We start from the raw sequence: 16,767 nt of genomic DNA, 5'->3' as shown, positions 1-16,767 counted from the left end.
TGAACATGTACACCTTATCTCAATAATGACTATTCTTTTCAACAACTAAGTGTTCCTGGTTCAGTTTCTCAACAGTTAAAACTGCTCTTCATGAGGAAGACTCACAAAACTTGCAAATAATTTGAATCAATGTTTTGTAATGCCTGGCCCCAAAATAAGAACAAGAGGGCATTTTCAAACTACAAAAATTGGTCCATAGTCATCTGTACTTTTGCCTATTCCACCACCAAGGAAGTTTTAGAACACCAGTGATTAGATTACGTTAACATTTCTTGTCACTCCTATTTTATACAGTGAATGTTGACAGCAACCTCATAATCATAATGAGATGTAAGAAATATTCATAATTGTAACAATTTAATTGTATTCCATCTTGCATACAATGTATAAATAAACACAAAGTCTCACAAAAACATTACAACTTAATATATATATTTATCTTTACACCAGTTTATTTTGGTGCATAATCAAAATATTTAATCTTCATTTACTTTACATTTACAATTTTCACTTGATTCATCATAACCATCATCAAAATACTTCATAAAAATACTCATTTCAAAAACAAGCATACTGGATAAATGATTAATAGTTGAAATTTATAGGTATCAACAATTAAGAATATTAAAATTCACTAAGTCACTCATTTTTAACAATCTGAATTTACTTTTATATCAATCAGGTATTTCTTTCTGTTAGACAAATAATGAAATAAATATTTCTCTATCATGCAATGAGAACTGAATAAAAATGGCACAAATTATAGGTACTACAGTTCTACCATCCAAATAACAAATTTTCCCCTTTCAGAATTGAGAATAATGTGTGGTAGCACCTTCCTATGGACAAAGATATTTTTTAAATCCTCAATTTTTGCCTGAGATATTGGTTTGTGCAATGAGTAAAAAGGAAACAACTTTTTAAAACAACCAACCACAAGTGTAAAATTCATAATAATGTTTTCCTCTACTTTTCTAATAGAACATACTTTCTCTCTTATTTGTATATCCCAGTTATGTGCAAGCAAAAACTTACAAAGTGAAAGTAACTTATTCAAGACATTCAGGAACAAATTTATATTCCTTGTCCTAAAATACAGCAGACTAGAAAAAATATCTTTAAACTTGAAATATTACAAAACTTCACTCTTCAATACAAGGTAAATACCTCAAAATTAGATTGTATTACTGTATTAAAGCATTATTCATACAAAACAATAAAGTGCTACTCTGCTACATGCATTTAAACTTTAAAAGTACTTGATACTTTCATTTCACAATTGCACATTCCCTGAAAATTCATGTGTGATAATTATTATAGATTTGAAATCATTAAAAGCTGGGCATTTTCTCCTCTGATATGCAAGAGATATATCATGCTTCCCTTTTACTTGATTTGAATGAATTAAATCATAAAATGTAGGTATAAATGGTAAGTACAACTATATGTATCACTGGTAATTTTCGAACCTGTTGCACACCCTAACAAGGAAGCAATGTTTTCCCAGAGTAAAGTACTATTACTAACTTAAATACTACACACATTTACTCACCAAATATACAAGTGATATGATGGAAAAAATGACAATTTTACAAAATGATCAACCTGATTTCTTTTTTTAAAAAAACAAAACTAGCATCAAACTTATACAAAGTTTTGACAAAAATTTAAGTTTATTGAAACTTACAAGAACACAAAATATGACATCAGGATAGTAACATTAAACTCTGCAACAGTATCATTTTCATGATTAAAAAGCACTTAATATCAACCAACTTTTACACATCAACACCTTTATCACATTCTTTTTTGAATGCCTGGTAGGCCAGCATATTTTTCAATCACCTTTTTCATCAAAAGGATTTTTCTTAAACATTTTATTCCTGATTATCTGAATTGGAGTTTTAAATTAAAGTCCACAATTTTTTCCTTCAGGTCACTTCTTGCAAATATCTCATTTAAAAAAATCGTATAAAAAATGTTCACATTATAATTGTGTGCACAATTTGAAAGATACTTGAACTTTCTCCGTAAATCACAGTAAAATATCAATCATATACTATATCCTTCTTTTCTCACAATAAAATCTGCAATTCAAGCTCTCGCTCTAATTTCACTTTAAAATAATGAAAGCCCACAAACTAAATCAAGTAAATTCTCTTTTAATTAATTTTACAAATGAAATAAATTAACCAACTTGAAATCTTTACATAATAAAAGAGAGAGAAAAAAAACCCATTTATCATCCTTTTTTAAAGTTTATCCTCAGATAACAATCATCTGTCTTTACGAAAGTTTTGCTGCTCAGCAGCAATATAAAATGAATTCCTGATATGAGCAAGAAAACACAGCTCTAGTATAAAGCACATAATTTTTCCCCAGCTTCTTCTACACATCCAACGATCTTAAGCCTTGTATGCATGCTTGGAAGAATGGCTGTAGTGTTGGAAGTTACGATGATCCTCATGACGGTAGTCTCGGTGATGAGTATTGGCATTGTGTCCACCAAATGAGTGAGAGCCATTCAATCCTCCCTTGAACTGAAATAAATAATTCAAATTTCATATTTTAAATTCTATAACAAACCTTTCAAAGAAAACGTTCATTCACTTATTAATGTTTTCAATATCAAGGATACTGATTGCTTACTTTTTAACTTTAATTAAAGAAAAAAAAAGAGTCAAATCTATGGAACTCAAACTGATAGCTACGCTTAATCCTGGGTCATTATCTTTGCAGAATCAATGCAGACTTACTCTATTGTTGTCATAGTTTCGGTGGTCTTGGTATTTCTGGAAGGGATTATATCCTGAGTGGACATTATAGTCAGAATGGTTTTTCTTGATTTTCTTGGTTTTGCCGTGATCCAACTCTTCGTCATAATCATCAGACCAGAGCCTCTTGCGATCTTTTTTCTCGCTCTCAACTTCAGTATCCAAAGTACTCTTGCCACCTTCCCAGGAGTTTACTAAAAATAAAATTTAACACATTCCTTAACATTCAGAAATTTCAAGGCTATTGTTGGTAAAAGAAAATCTGAACTAAGAGTAACTTTCACCAAAATATAAAGAACCTGGGTGTTACTTTTTTGCTGGATCAATATAATCACTGTTAAGTATTTACCTGAAGATCCATAGCCCACAGCTGATGACTGCTTCTCTAATTCCTCTGCTATCTTGGATGAACGGCTACCATCCCATGTGCTGTAAGATTTGCTATCACCAAAAGTGCTCTTGGACTTTTTGAAACCATCCTTGATGTGGTGATCCCAGGATTGCACCAAAACTAATAAAAACAACACATTTTAAAATCCTAGAATAAATCCTGGTCAGGAAAATAAAGAATATATTTAATACATTCATATATTTATATAGTATAGTAAATATTATATATATATTATAGTATATATTATATAGTATATACATATACACATGTAAATATGTTTATATATGTGATATAAGACTCTTACCACTACTGTCTGATTTGGTCTGCCTGATTGTATCCTTTGTCTTCTCCACCCAGACATATGAGTCCTCATCCAATCGCTTTTTCTTTTCCTTTCCAGAATCCTCATCCGAGTCATCGTAAGATCGCTTGTGTTTCCTGCTGCGCCTTTCCTCCTCTGAATCATCAGAGTGCTTTGAATGCTTGTGCTCTTTCTTGTGCTTATGTTTCTTTTTCTTGTGCTTCTTGCTGTGGGCTTCAGGACTAGAGGTGCTCTCATTTACTAGCTGCTCATACTTTACATCCTTATGCTCTTTTTTATGCTTCTTATGCTTCTTGCGTTTTTTATTGGACACCCTCTCCTCCATATCAATGTCTGCCAAGAGTGGTTGATTCTCAGACATGGCTACGCTCTTGCTTTGGAAGAAAGAATTTGAATTTTCTCTCCATTGGTTAACAGCAGATTCATAGTTACTGTGACTGTCTTCTTTCTTTGCTGCAAAGAGTTTTTTCACCTGTGCTGACAAAGAATTGTCAGCAACCTCCTGTTTGGGTTCATTTTCCTTGGAGATCTTCCATCCTGGGTGCTGTCTATCAGGTACCTTGTCGAAATTGGGAGCCTCCGATTTCTCTTTGATATCCCAGCCAGATGTTGAGTTAACACTTTCACGACTTGAGCTTGAGCCAACTGAGTAACTAGGATCACAGTCTTGACTCAGTACATGCCAGCTGGATGTAGCCTTTACTTTTCTTCCACTACTATCACTCATGCACTGAATGCCGTTATCATCACTGTAGGTCTTTGATGCCTTTTGTTCTTTAGCCTTATTCACCATCAGATTCAGTCCATCAATCCTCCTGTTGGAAGCTTCATGCGTATCCCCCTTCTGCTTTAATGTGGTTTCCAGCAGATGAGTATTTCCTGGCACAGATGTAGTGGCATTCAGTTTTTCATCGAACACAACTCGGTGATCATTCCTCTGTTTTTCACTTTCTCTCATGTCTTGCTGTATATAATTTTTCCCATTCACATGAGGTGATTTTTTCCCTGCGTTAACAACAGCTTCATCATCATCAGACTCGGAGTCATCACCATATGGCACTAGCCTTGAGCTCACAGTGTCTCCATTCACAATTTTGGATTTGCCCTTCGGAGATTTTTCGTAGGCTGTAGCTTTTCCATGTTTAATTTTAACTACGATTCTTTTTCCATCAGAATCCTCTGGACTCTGAGTGGGTGTCTTGTTCAGACCAAACATGATTTTGTCCCTTTTCTCTGGCAATAGTGTGGCTGTTGATAGGTATCTAGGTTCTGTCTTGTGAAGGAAAGGACCAATTACAGAAGGCAGGGAAGTACTTCTGGCAATGGGAACACCAGTGTCCGTGCTAGGGTACTCTACAACAAAATGATCAAATTTTACCTCCAATTCTGAACTAGATCAATCACTGTCTCGTTTTGATATATTTATTGAAATTTAATAGTGTCTAATTTTTTGTTATTACTCACTTGTCAATCCATTCAAAGGTTTGAACTTATTTTTGTTGTCTACATGGTTTGCCATTGTTATGGTGTGTGTGGGCTACAAATTAAAACAATTTATTATCAGAGGAGACAAAATTATTTCACTAAAATTAAAAGGTTTTTTTATGCATAAATTCCACATTTAGACATCAGAGGTAATTAGAATTCCAAACTGAATTCCGACAGATTTAGATCTTACCTTAGATGTGCTGCATTCACTACGTGCTTTGGTGTAAAAGAGGACATAAGCTTCAGCACCCAAAACTCGACTAGCACTGACTTGTTGTACCTGAAAGTTAATTAAGAAATACATGTATTACACATTTCCTTTTGTCCTCAAGTCGGCAGTTTTATTTTGTACTTTCTTCAATTCAGCATTTGAAAAAATCTCTTGATGTCCCTATTTATTGCTTTAAAACCTTGATTTTATCTTTCCCAAGATACATACATAATTATAAACTTTATCAGTAATCAGTACTTACATTGGCATCATTCATGCAGTACCAGATTCCACTGGAGGACTTAACGTAGCAGTAGTAATGTCCTGAGTTAGCTGTGTAGCCAGAATGTACCAGGACAGCATTCAGATTGAGCAGTATTGGATCACCCTACAAAGCCAAACACAAATATTTCTACAAATAATTATAACAAGGTCAATAACCTACATGTACATTATTTCTACAGTATCCTCAAGTTAAGAAGAAAAGAGTCGATGATTACAAATCAGTAATTAATCAATTAACAACTTTTTAAAGAATATTTATTCAGGGTTTGCTTTGTACCTTCTAAGAATAGTTCTTTTTGAAAACCCTTAGGAATTAAACTGAAAAAATATTTTATTGATTAAAATACTATACCTGTTTTGCACTCATATAAGGCCTCAAATTCAGCTTTTCTGGAAAGTGCACATGTCTCCCAATTTTTCCTTGTACCATTTTACTGTAGTCAAATCTAAAATAATCAAAGTAACAATTTAAGTCAGGACATCCACTTATGCATGTTTTAGAATACTTATCATGTTTCTCTATACTAAATACTATGTGATTTTAATATCTAAAACTACTACATATTTACTTAACTAACTTATAAACTAAGAAATGTTAATCTTAACTCTAAATAGTACATGATGGTAAATGTCTTAAGTAAGGTAATATAAGTAATCTTAATAACTATAGCTTAATTACAAAAGTAACTTAATTAACTTAATACAATATTCTAAAGCAATGACAAAAATAGCTAAATGAATTCTCATCATACAAATGCTTGACTATATATTAATCAATGAATCTAGAATAAAGTTCTTAAATATTTTGTTGCATTGCCTTTGTAATGATAGAAAACTGATGGCATCTGAACAAGGTGAAGACAAATTGATAATGCTTTCATCAGTACAAGTTTATCACCATGTACATGTATTCTATATAATCATTTGTTTTTCCTTGCTCAGATGCACCAGTGATCTTTCTAAAATTACGTTGCAGTTGTACTGCGTCTTGTTTGTCTCAAGCCATAGCCACCGTCAAATTCCAACATCTCTGTATTTCTAGAGGAAAACAAAACAAGGTACATATACTCATGCACACAAACACATCACACTTCTTTTTTTGTTTTTTACACAAAAACAATAAATTGTAATATTATGTTATCTAAGAAACAAAAAATGACCCTTAGGCCTCTGCTGAAAAAAAAAACTAAACTTGTTGAATCACTATTTTTTCTTTATAATTTGACATCTCAAATTTTTTACCATGTGGTACAATTTGCTTGAATTTCAAACTTTCTCCACCTTCTTTTGAATAATCATCAAAATTACAACAAAAAAATATATGTTAATTAGCAGAGGGTTTTTTCCTAATTAAAAAAAACTTCACTTCCATATTTCCTTCAAGCTACATCATACAACTTAATGTAAGGGGAAAAAATATCACATTGTTTCTCAACACAGCAGAGAATTTTCTAAGCTGACCATATCAACTAATTGTATTACATTACAGTTATACATGTTTAATATAAATGCCACAAGTAAAGGTATGTGCAAGCCCAACATAAATGTTAGATACATGTATTCATGTGTCATCTATATTGTAAAATTCTTTGTTTGTTTCTGAAGTAACTTAAAAAGCTCTATTATTATAAACACTATTCCCATGTAAAATGGATGTGTACAGACAGTCATTTAGTAAGCTACCAATTAACATGATTAAGACTAAAGAAATATACAACAAGTCTAATAATATCTAATGATATACTACAAGAAATAAGTAATAAAACTCTTTTGTGCCTTCTGTGCACCATCAATGTGTCAATTTCAGTCTACATTTTAAAGATTTATAGACATAACTCCTAAGATTTTACTTAAAAACTGACAAAGTTTTGGTGCACAGAATTCAGACAAAGCAAGTTTTACTGAACAATGTGTTTATTTTTCTTTCCATTAAGTAACGGTTACATGTAATATTCAACTTATGATGATTAACTTGACAAGATGAAATCTAAGCTACTGTACATGTATCTATATCTTTATCATTAGAAATCAAATATTCTATTCTAAAAAATAAACATCAAAACAAATGCCATATACTGTTACAGATTATGAAAAAACATTAACGTACAGGCTACGAAAAAATCTTACATGTATATGATGTGATACAAGTAAATACAAGATTTTTTTGCTTTCTAATTAATCTGGAGAACCAGAAACTTAATTCCCAATAGGAAATATAAACATTCATAAAAACAATTTCCCCCCAAGTCTCTACTGAAATCTATGAGCAACTCACACCATGATACATCAATTTGCAATTTGTTGTAATTTTTCATGCAGATCTTTACACGAAAAATCCTACCTTTTCAGAGAGATGGTTAAAACATTGGGAGCTTTGTGGATGGAAAATCTTTTCAATGCAGGGACCTTTTGTTTACATCTGGAAATAAACAATCAACATCAATACCTACACCTGACCATCTTCTCAAAGAGTTTTCAAAATTTATTGTCAGTCTACATCTTTCTTTCTCTCATTTACAACATATGTATATATACTTTACCTATTGCACATGTATGCATTGTCACAATCTAGTTTTTCTGGCTGTACATACTTTTCAAATGCCTTTTCAAGACTTGGCACTGTCTGTTAATCAAAAAAAGAATAATTGATGAAAACGACTTCCCCATGTCACACTTAGACAACTGCAAAATTAGAAATTTACTACAAAATTTACAGGTTCATGAAAAGGTTTTGGGGAGGGGGGATACCTTTATGTCTAGACTGATGTCCATAAATGGGTCATAAGTATTAGATTTTTCTTTGCATCGCAAGCATTGAACTGTAACAGGAAAAAAAAAAACACATCAAATTACTATTTCAGTACATCTATAGAGACACATCATGTGGTATGTAATTCAACATTCAACATTACGGATTTGAATTCAAAATATTGTGAAAGTTTTAGCAAAACATATTGTTTTTTTTTTTAATCTTAGAAAATATAACTCACCTTGGCTTCTCAGATATCCTCCAAAAATCTGGTTAACTACTGTTGTCTCTTTGCTAAATTTGTCTAGCCTGAAAAGACAACGAGTAAAACATAAACATCTGCTTCATGTTGTACTGATTTTCTATCAAATGCTCTCATCATTTGTCAGATTTTTAGTGATATCCAATCCAAATATAAGTCTACACATTTTACAAAATGAACATTTTTACTTACTTTGTATGACCATTTAGAGTGGACCTCTGCATAGAATCTACCACATATCTCAGGAATTCATGGGCATCTTCCTGTCGACCCCAGTGCATGTGTTTTGCTATCACTGAAATTTTTTAAGGTTAAAATATATATATATATATATATATGTATATATATATATATATATATATATATATATATATATATATATATATATATATATGTAAAAATATGTAAATATATATATGTAAAAAAAAAAAACATGTTCCCTATAATGGCAACTTTGCTTTCATGTTGATGTGTAAGAAACTTACATTTCAATTTCTGTAGGATTGCCTGAGGTTTTATATTTGATCCAGAGTTCTCATAGCATCTTCTAATGTGACGCTGAAGTTCACACATCATGCAAAACCCTGGCTGTTTGCCTGTTAAAACATTGAAATACTGTATCATTCTCTAATAGGAAGCATGTTATATATATCCATCAAATTTTTGCCATATATGATGCACAACACATCATATATTTACTTTGCTCTTCAACACTAAAATTATCAATTTAAAATTAAGAAATAAAACATAATCAGTCAATACTAAGTACATCAGAAAAACAGAAATCACAATCGTGAACTGTCAAAAACTACAAGGCTGTTTACCTAGACAACTGAATATTTTCTTCAAATTTTGCCATTAATCATGCTTGAATCTTAGCTTTCCCAAGATGCATATAGACTAGGTATAATATCAGATTCACTTACATGACTGGCTGTGCTCCCCACTCAGGCAGTAATTGACTAGAGGTGCAGTGTAAGTCAGACACTGAAGGGTGGAATTCAGGAAACATGTATTTCCCATGTTGATCAGTCCTGAGCCAATCTTGTGCACCTTTCTCCATTGTAGTTTAATTTTATCCTCGGGATACAATACAATCTTTGGACTAGGCAAACTTTCACCACTACTACTCTCAGTTACACTATTTCCATTTGTATTCATGTTTGCTTCTACAATATAAAAAAATTGGTATCAGTATCAAGTCTCTTCAAACTTCAAATTTTAGTGATATTACAAATTCCTCTTGAAAATCAGTGTTTTCCCTAAGAACGGCTACCGACCAAATTGACCGCTTCAACTGATAAAAATGCCGCTTTGAAATTAAAAAAATATCTAAATTTAATTGTGGTAAGGTCCACAGAGATTTGTCATAAATCTCAACCCAAAGCCTGTTACAATTGATCTCTGACCCTTTACTCTGAAATCAAGGGAAAACACTGGAAAATGAAATAATAATTCCGGTCAAAACCACAAAATTGTTCAAATGTAATACAATGTATCATCATAACCAACTATATCTGAAGCCAACAATACTATTTTTTGAAAATAAAATACCTAATATATTCAATTCACCATGTAAGACATATTTTACATACCAAAGTGAAGTTCATGATCAGATCCAGTTTTCTTCAATGAGTTCAGTGGAACATACTTTGCTCTCAAATTCTCTTGCTGTATACTGTATGGTTGTCCAGCAGGCTGGAAGCCTATATGGGACAATAAAATCTTCTTTGAGGAAGAGGCAATTTGACTATCAATTGTTCCCTTAAAATTAAGGGAAGACTTTATAGTCTCCTCAATATGAAAAACGTTGTCAGCTGAATTTGCAGGCATAGCATTAATTTTCTGTGGATGAAAGAGATTTAAGTTACACCTTACACTACACATTATGAAGAAAATCTAACAAATAGACCAAGTTTTAACCATACAAATCCCTACTCTAATGTGCACTTTCCAAGAACAAGTTTCAGTGCATGCTACGGAAATTTAAGGGAGAGGAAATGTTTACAGTCTATAAAAAGGGAGCACGTTTAAGCAACTGTCGTCGATATTATGACATAACTTGGCAGAAAAAATTAAACAAAAAGTATGGAAAGTTGGGGACCACACAACTTGCATTGTTATTCTGTACAGAACTGTGTAAAATCACATGGCGATTGGGAATGTACCGGGGGTCTGCCATCACACGGGTCAAACAGCTGAGAAGAGTCTTTGTGTAACATGTTTTGAGGTCATTAACAGAAACTAATATAAATCAAGATATTTTCAATAAGTTTACAAGAGCATAACTGTTATAAATAACACATAATAATACATTACCTCTCTCAACACGATGGCCAACAACACAGTTTCGAATGCAATATCCGGGCATTTCTGATTGTTCAATCAATTGTCTTGCGCAGACTTTTACTTCCGGTGCTAAATATGGCGTGACTATTTGCCGAAAAGGCAACGATATAGGGAAATGTCTATTTTTCTTAGCAACCGCAAATCAATTCAACAGAAAAGGATTTAATAATAAATGTTACTGTACATATAAGATAAGATACACAAAAATGTTTGATTGCGTATTAAAGGTGACGTTTTCCGAACTGCCTTGGCAAAAATATATCAAATTAAATTTTTTTTCCTGAAATTTTAAGCTCAGTATATACAAGCAAATTTCTTTCCTTAAATTGTTTTAATAAACTCATTGCAATACAGTTTTGGTTAAGGTAACATAAAACTGGAACATTGTTACGTTCACCACTTGTAATTTTGACTAAGTTAGTCCCCCCCCCCCCCCCCCCGAAATCCAAATTACTGCTTTTTTTTTCAAGCAGGAAACATGCCGAATTTCACCAAACACTTTCATAGTGAAGCTTAAAAAATTTCTTAAGTTTGTAGACTTTTTGACTGTGTTTTAAGAAATATGGTAGGATGAGATAGATTTTCAAGTAGAACTTACATCATATATTTAGACTGAATCTATCAAGTCAACGCTCTCAAACTCTCTTATGATGAATGAGTGATACTTTTGATAGCAAGACTTTTTTTTCTTTTTTTTTCTCTTTTATCAAAACATGGTACATAAATAATTCAATGTACAGAAAATCATGATACATACATTGCATAGAAATTTTTAAATCAAAATCACAAATAATTGCCTACTTTTTGTGAATATTGTATGGTTGTTGAAGACATTCATTTAATAGCAAGACTTCAAGTTTCTTATTTTTTCTCTCTTCTTCAGCTTCCCCCCTTCCAGTGTGGTTTTGGTTTTGCTTCTCATCTCACCTCTATTTTTATTTAGCCTCTACTTATTTGGTTTTGTATCTCAGCCCCCCCCCCCCTTTTTAAATGGATTTGCTTCGAAGCCACTACTTCTTTGCCAAATAGCTATAAATATACTTTTCTGTGTAACTCATATTTTTCAATTAAACCAAAGTTCTTTCTGCATTTCAAAAAATCGTTATGTAGCAATATAAATCATAGGCGTCGGAACCGGGTGGATTGGTACTGAAAGAAGTTCCACCCCCCCCCCCCCACACACACACACACACAAAACACAAAAACAATAGGATTTTCGGGTTAGGAGAATTTTTAATTTACTTTTTTTTTTGCTTTTTGGTTGTCAAGTTTTTTCAGGTTTGAATTTTTTTAAAAAAAAGTTTCTCTTTCAATCAGCCCCCTTTCAATTTGCCTATTATTTTCATGATTCATATTAGTAGCCCCCCCCCCCCCAAAAAAAAAATAACGATTCTTGTAAAATTCACACGTTCCTGAGTCACAAGCATATCAAAGTATAAAAAGGGGGAGGGGTAGCAAGACGATTTGGAGATCATATATTAGCATTATATCAAACTTCCCCATTGGGAAAAAAAAATTGGGAAAAAAATCTTTGCAGATCGACTTAAAAGAACTTAAAAAGACGTTGTTTCCAGTGTTAATTGTGTTTGTTAAGAGGACAGCCATGCAATGCCAGGTATTCTAAATTTTGTGTATGATCAATATTAGAAAAATCCCTGCAGAGAGACATACAGTTCAAATATGGAAAAATTATCCGATAAAAGGGCCACTAGGGGATAAAGATTGCATCTTTTACCCCCTCAATGTGCATTTACAGTATTTTTATTCATCTTGTACAACAAAGAATCTTTCGAAAAAAAATTAGTCATAAAAAAGAAAATCAGAAGAGAGCGAGAGAGGGGCCTCGCTAATTCCCGAGAAACTAAGCAGAAGATGAATTGATAAAACAATTAATGACGCAACTTGAATCGTTTCTAGAAACTCTGGAGCACCAGTAGGCAGACCATTTAAAGAAGACCAAGAACTGCATAATTCATAATATAAATTCTTGTTTTCGTTTTCATCCTATCTTTTAGCATAGCACACGATTAATTAACAATTACCAATTTCTACAGAAGCAATGAAATTAAGGTGACAAGGGGGAGAGCTTGCAAGTGTTGTACTGTCACGAACGGACCAGGAAACTTCAAAGACAAATCGGAAAACGGCTCAATTACGACAATTTGAGTGATCAATGCATAATGTAAGCACATTTCCTATGTACTGAGGTAGGGCTGCCGTGTGGGTTACTGAGCATCAGTTCAGGAGAGAAATTTCAAGACATTATGACGACAATAAAATGATAGACTTAAGGAGCAACTCAATTAGTTTGGGGATTTTTGTATTTTTCTGGTTTGGTAAGTAAAAAAAATACAAATTGTTAATAATTTTTTTTCTATATGAATAAATAAATGAAGGAAATATATAAGGGAATAGATTAAAATAAAAGTTTGTATTTACCTCCACCCAGTAAATTCATAATTTACAGCATGATAATATTTATATTAAAATCTGTGCATGAGCAGGTCTAAATTCATGATGTAGTATAAGATAAAAGCTATTGCCCATAGGTACAGTCATATTTTTGACATTTTATTTAAATGTTTCCATGATATTTCTTCAGTCTTGATTTTATAGGAAATGTTGATAGGCTATATAATAATTTTAAATTTTGGAAGAAAACTTATACATGTACAACAGAAGACTGTTGTTATACAGCATAATTCAAATGTAACTGTAGAAAATGATCTATATTTCTTTTTCTTTCTAGTATATGATACGAGGAAATAGCTCCCTCTCTGTATTTTTGAGACCACACTAGAAAAAAGAATAAATGAAATAATAAATAAATAAATAAATTAGAATTAAAAGCAAAAAAAAAAAAAAAAAAAATTAAATCTTCATAATCTAAACAGTGATAGGAAACATATAGTTTTTGCCCTGCGTGGTATAATGAATAAAACATTTTTAGATAATTTACATAAATGTCTCATATCCCAAAGCAGAAATAATGGATATAATATCTAGATCTGTTTCTGCAGCTAATTCTATTATATTTTAATAGGAGCCATCATAGCTCGGAAGCTAAAGAAAATATCAAAGATTAACTACCTAAATTTATACAAAAGAGATCTAGATCTAACACCGTCATTTGACAGATGATTTGGGAAAAGGGAGGGGGGGGGGGTAAGAGAAAAAAAAGTCGGTAGCGAAATGATAACATTTAAGGACTTCGATACTGACATCTGAAAAGTTTCGTGAAGCACAAGATATTTAGCAATTTAACCAGATGTTATCTTCATATTAATCTTAAACAAGTATCATTACGACTCCAATTTTGAGAAATCTTATAAACATCAGGAAATAAGAGAAGAATTTTTTTTAAAGACGTAGTTAAAATTGCAAGTCGCTAAAAATGCTGGCATATAATTTTTGAAACGATTTGGTAACGATCATACCTAAGGTGTTAATCTTTTTTTTTCATCTCTTTTCATCAAACTACTCAGGGAATTTGTAATTAACGTGATTCATTTTATATGAAATTAATTATGCCTTCGCGTTTCGAAATGTTTGCAGGCATAAGAAGAAACATTTGTGCACATCAAACACATGTAATCAGAATATTCATTAGAATTTACCCTGACCAAACATAACGATTATCTATCTATCTGTAAGATAAGGTTAAAATTTGATATATAAATGGCTTCTGAAAATAAAGTCATTGGGTCAGTTGTTTGGCGACGAAAATTACAAGAATTCGGGAGGAGGTACTTGAGGTAAATTATTCTGTACATTAGACATACATGCCTCAGCAGATGAAACCCAACCTTTTTGAATACTTATGAATTGATTTGCAGGCGCGGATCCAGGATTTTTTTCCGGGGGGTGGGGGGGTCCACCCCAGTCAAAAAAAAAAATTCCAACCCAAAAATTTCTTGACAAGCAAAAAAAAAAAAAAAAAAAAAAGACAAATTAAAAAACAAAAAAACAAAAAAAAAACAAAAACAAAAAAAACAAAAACAAAAACAAAAACAAAAAAAAACAAAACAAAACAAAACAAAAAACAGAACAAAACAAAAAAAAACAAAAAACAACAACAACAGAAAAACAAAAAAAAAAGCCATTTCGCAAACGTGAAAAAGACTTATTCCCGACCCCACCCACCCCCGACCCCCCTCTAGATCCGCTCATGATTTGATAATTTTATGGCGAGAACACGGTAATGGTATATTTAATATAAATCTATTAACATTTTATCAATTATTGGAAAGCGATAATTTTGTTAATGTAGAGTCATGAAACTTATGTAAGAATTTAAATTCAATTGTATGACATTTTACTGGGAACTTATTATACACCGTAGGTAATTGTGACAAAACCTTTAAAGAATATCTTTGCTAACATGTAAAGTGACTTAAAAACTGTTTTTAAAACAATAAGCAAAGAGTTGAATTCTCTTGATAATTGAGTAACCAGTCGAATTTGCTCATGGCGATCAGGTTAAATTTATCGCTTTGAGTTTTATATTACTACAAATTCATATTCATGTCTTGGTTCAATTAATATATTCCTCCGAGAATTTACCATCATCAGTCTACTAATCATTTATTAATTAATTCAATCATGCTGACGCATCATGACAATTTAATCGTATATAAAGATGGATTAGATGAAATATTCTATCGCAGTTTGATTAAATTAAGACACAAAAATAATCAATTAGTAAATGTATGTAATAAAAAAATGACAGAGGAATTTTGAAGATACTAGAATATCGATATATTCCAATTACAACCAAATAAGATTCTTCATAATAAATAAAGGAATTTAAAAAAGAAGTCTTTGTTTTATTTGTTGAAGAAAAAAGGTTACTTCAATATAATGTCGTGGTTTAGCAAATACAAATTCATTTTTTTTAAAGTGTCATTTTGAATTTACAATAAACATAAAATATCCAATCCGTAGTTATCCAGCTGTTATTTAATTTTCATTCACACCTTCAGAGTAAATTCAAAGCTACAGAATGAAAAAGATTACCAAACTGACTTCTTAAATACTTTGAACAGTGTTTACTAAAATTTAATATAAAATACATTCTATTCGTAATACCATTGACGAGTAATTTCGTAATATTTCTTTTTTTTTTTCTTTTTTGGACATAATAATTAAGTACCTTTGAGTAATGATAGAAAGAAACTCTCATTTTTTTTCATTGGGAAGTGATGCGAAAATCATGCCTTGTGAATTATTGCAACATGATATTGTCTAACAGAAAGGATGAAGTTATGCAGAGCGTAAGCAGGGATTATTAAAATTAATGAAATTGTTTTCAATTAACTCAGCCAAATAGAAAAAAAAGTTAAGTCAGTATTGTAAACTTATAAAGAGTTTCCAAATATAATATTTTTGGCACAAAATAGATAAATAAATAAAAAAAAATAAAAAATAAATAAATAAAAAACATTTTTCAAACTTTGAGATGTGAGAAAATTCTCAAGAAATCAAAATCTAAGAATTCATTCTATACAAATCTGGATAATTTTTTATTCCTGTCCTGATCGCCATGTTTCAAAATCGTTCTTCTTATATTTTTCTTGTCCATGTCATTAAAAATATATGATCTCTTAACTTTCGAATTGTTTGACACTCAAAAAGTATTTGTCCTTTCGTTTCTGGAAAACATGTTAAGGTGCGGATCCAGGAATTTTTCCGGGGAGGGGTGTGTGGTTTCCATCCCAGTCCAAAAAAATTTAACCCAGAAATTTCTTGACAAATAAGCAACAACAACAACAACAAAAATACCTCCCTTTCAATCAAAAAAACCCCCCGTAAACTCCTACCCCAAAACTGTTTCGTCTTCACTTCTTTAGAAAGGGGGGGGGCTGTTTGAGCCGCTTTCCTTCACTTCTTAAGCTTTATAAGTATGGTTCTTCCAATCAACGTATTTTGGGGGATGG

The 16,767-nt window shown here is 31.8% G+C and overlaps 1 protein-coding gene across 2 annotated transcripts; it reads right to left on the bottom strand.

The window, feature by feature from the left end:
- Window positions 1-340: 340 nt before the first annotated feature.
- LOC133190436 (ubiquitin carboxyl-terminal hydrolase 36-like) lies at window positions 341-10,889 on the bottom strand. 2 transcript variants are annotated; one of them, XM_061326073.1, is made up of 17 exons: window positions 10,802-10,889; window positions 10,078-10,327; window positions 9,409-9,651; window positions 8,968-9,078; window positions 8,675-8,777; window positions 8,462-8,529; window positions 8,220-8,290; window positions 8,012-8,094; window positions 7,813-7,890; window positions 5,824-5,917; window positions 5,449-5,574; window positions 5,166-5,255; window positions 4,952-5,024; window positions 3,470-4,840; window positions 3,124-3,285; window positions 2,757-2,968; window positions 341-2,540 (listed from the first exon to the last, which is right to left on the bottom strand). In XM_061326073.1, exons 2-17 carry the CDS (start codon window positions 10,313-10,315, stop codon window positions 2,406-2,408), a joined length of 3,258 nt encoding a protein of 1,085 aa, XP_061182057.1. In that variant the 5' UTR covers window positions 10,316-10,327; window positions 10,802-10,889; the 3' UTR covers window positions 341-2,405. The 2 variants fall into 2 exon arrangements, with proteins under 2 accessions (XP_061182057.1, XP_061182058.1); XM_061326074.1 differs by having other exon boundaries at window positions 10,078-10,188; window positions 10,802-10,853.
- Window positions 10,890-16,767: the final 5,878 nt, after the last annotated feature.

Source organism: Saccostrea echinata, unplaced genomic scaffold (genome assembly GCF_033153115.1).
Source record: "Saccostrea echinata isolate AGI-Se365-2 ecotype Australia unplaced genomic scaffold, CSIRO_AGI_Sech_v1 ptg000022l, whole genome shotgun sequence".
NCBI lineage: Eukaryota > Metazoa > Mollusca > Bivalvia > Ostreida > Ostreidae > Saccostrea > Saccostrea echinata.
The sequence above is the reverse complement of the archived record's forward strand: the minus strand, read 5'-3'. Positions and strand labels throughout refer to the sequence as shown.

Coding starts and splice junctions, on each gene's coding strand:
- LOC133190436 (XM_061326073.1), bottom strand. CDS start 10,315: ATGCCTGCAAATTCAGCTGACAACGTTTTTCATATTGAGGAGACTATA. Junction 3,286..3,469: donor GACCAAATCAGACAGTAGTG/GTAAGAGTCTTA, acceptor TGTTTTTATTAG/TTTTGGTGCAATCCTGGGAT. Junction 2,541..2,756: donor GAAACTATGACAACAATAGA/GTAAGTCTGCAT, acceptor TATTTATTTCAG/TTCAAGGGAGGATTGAATGG.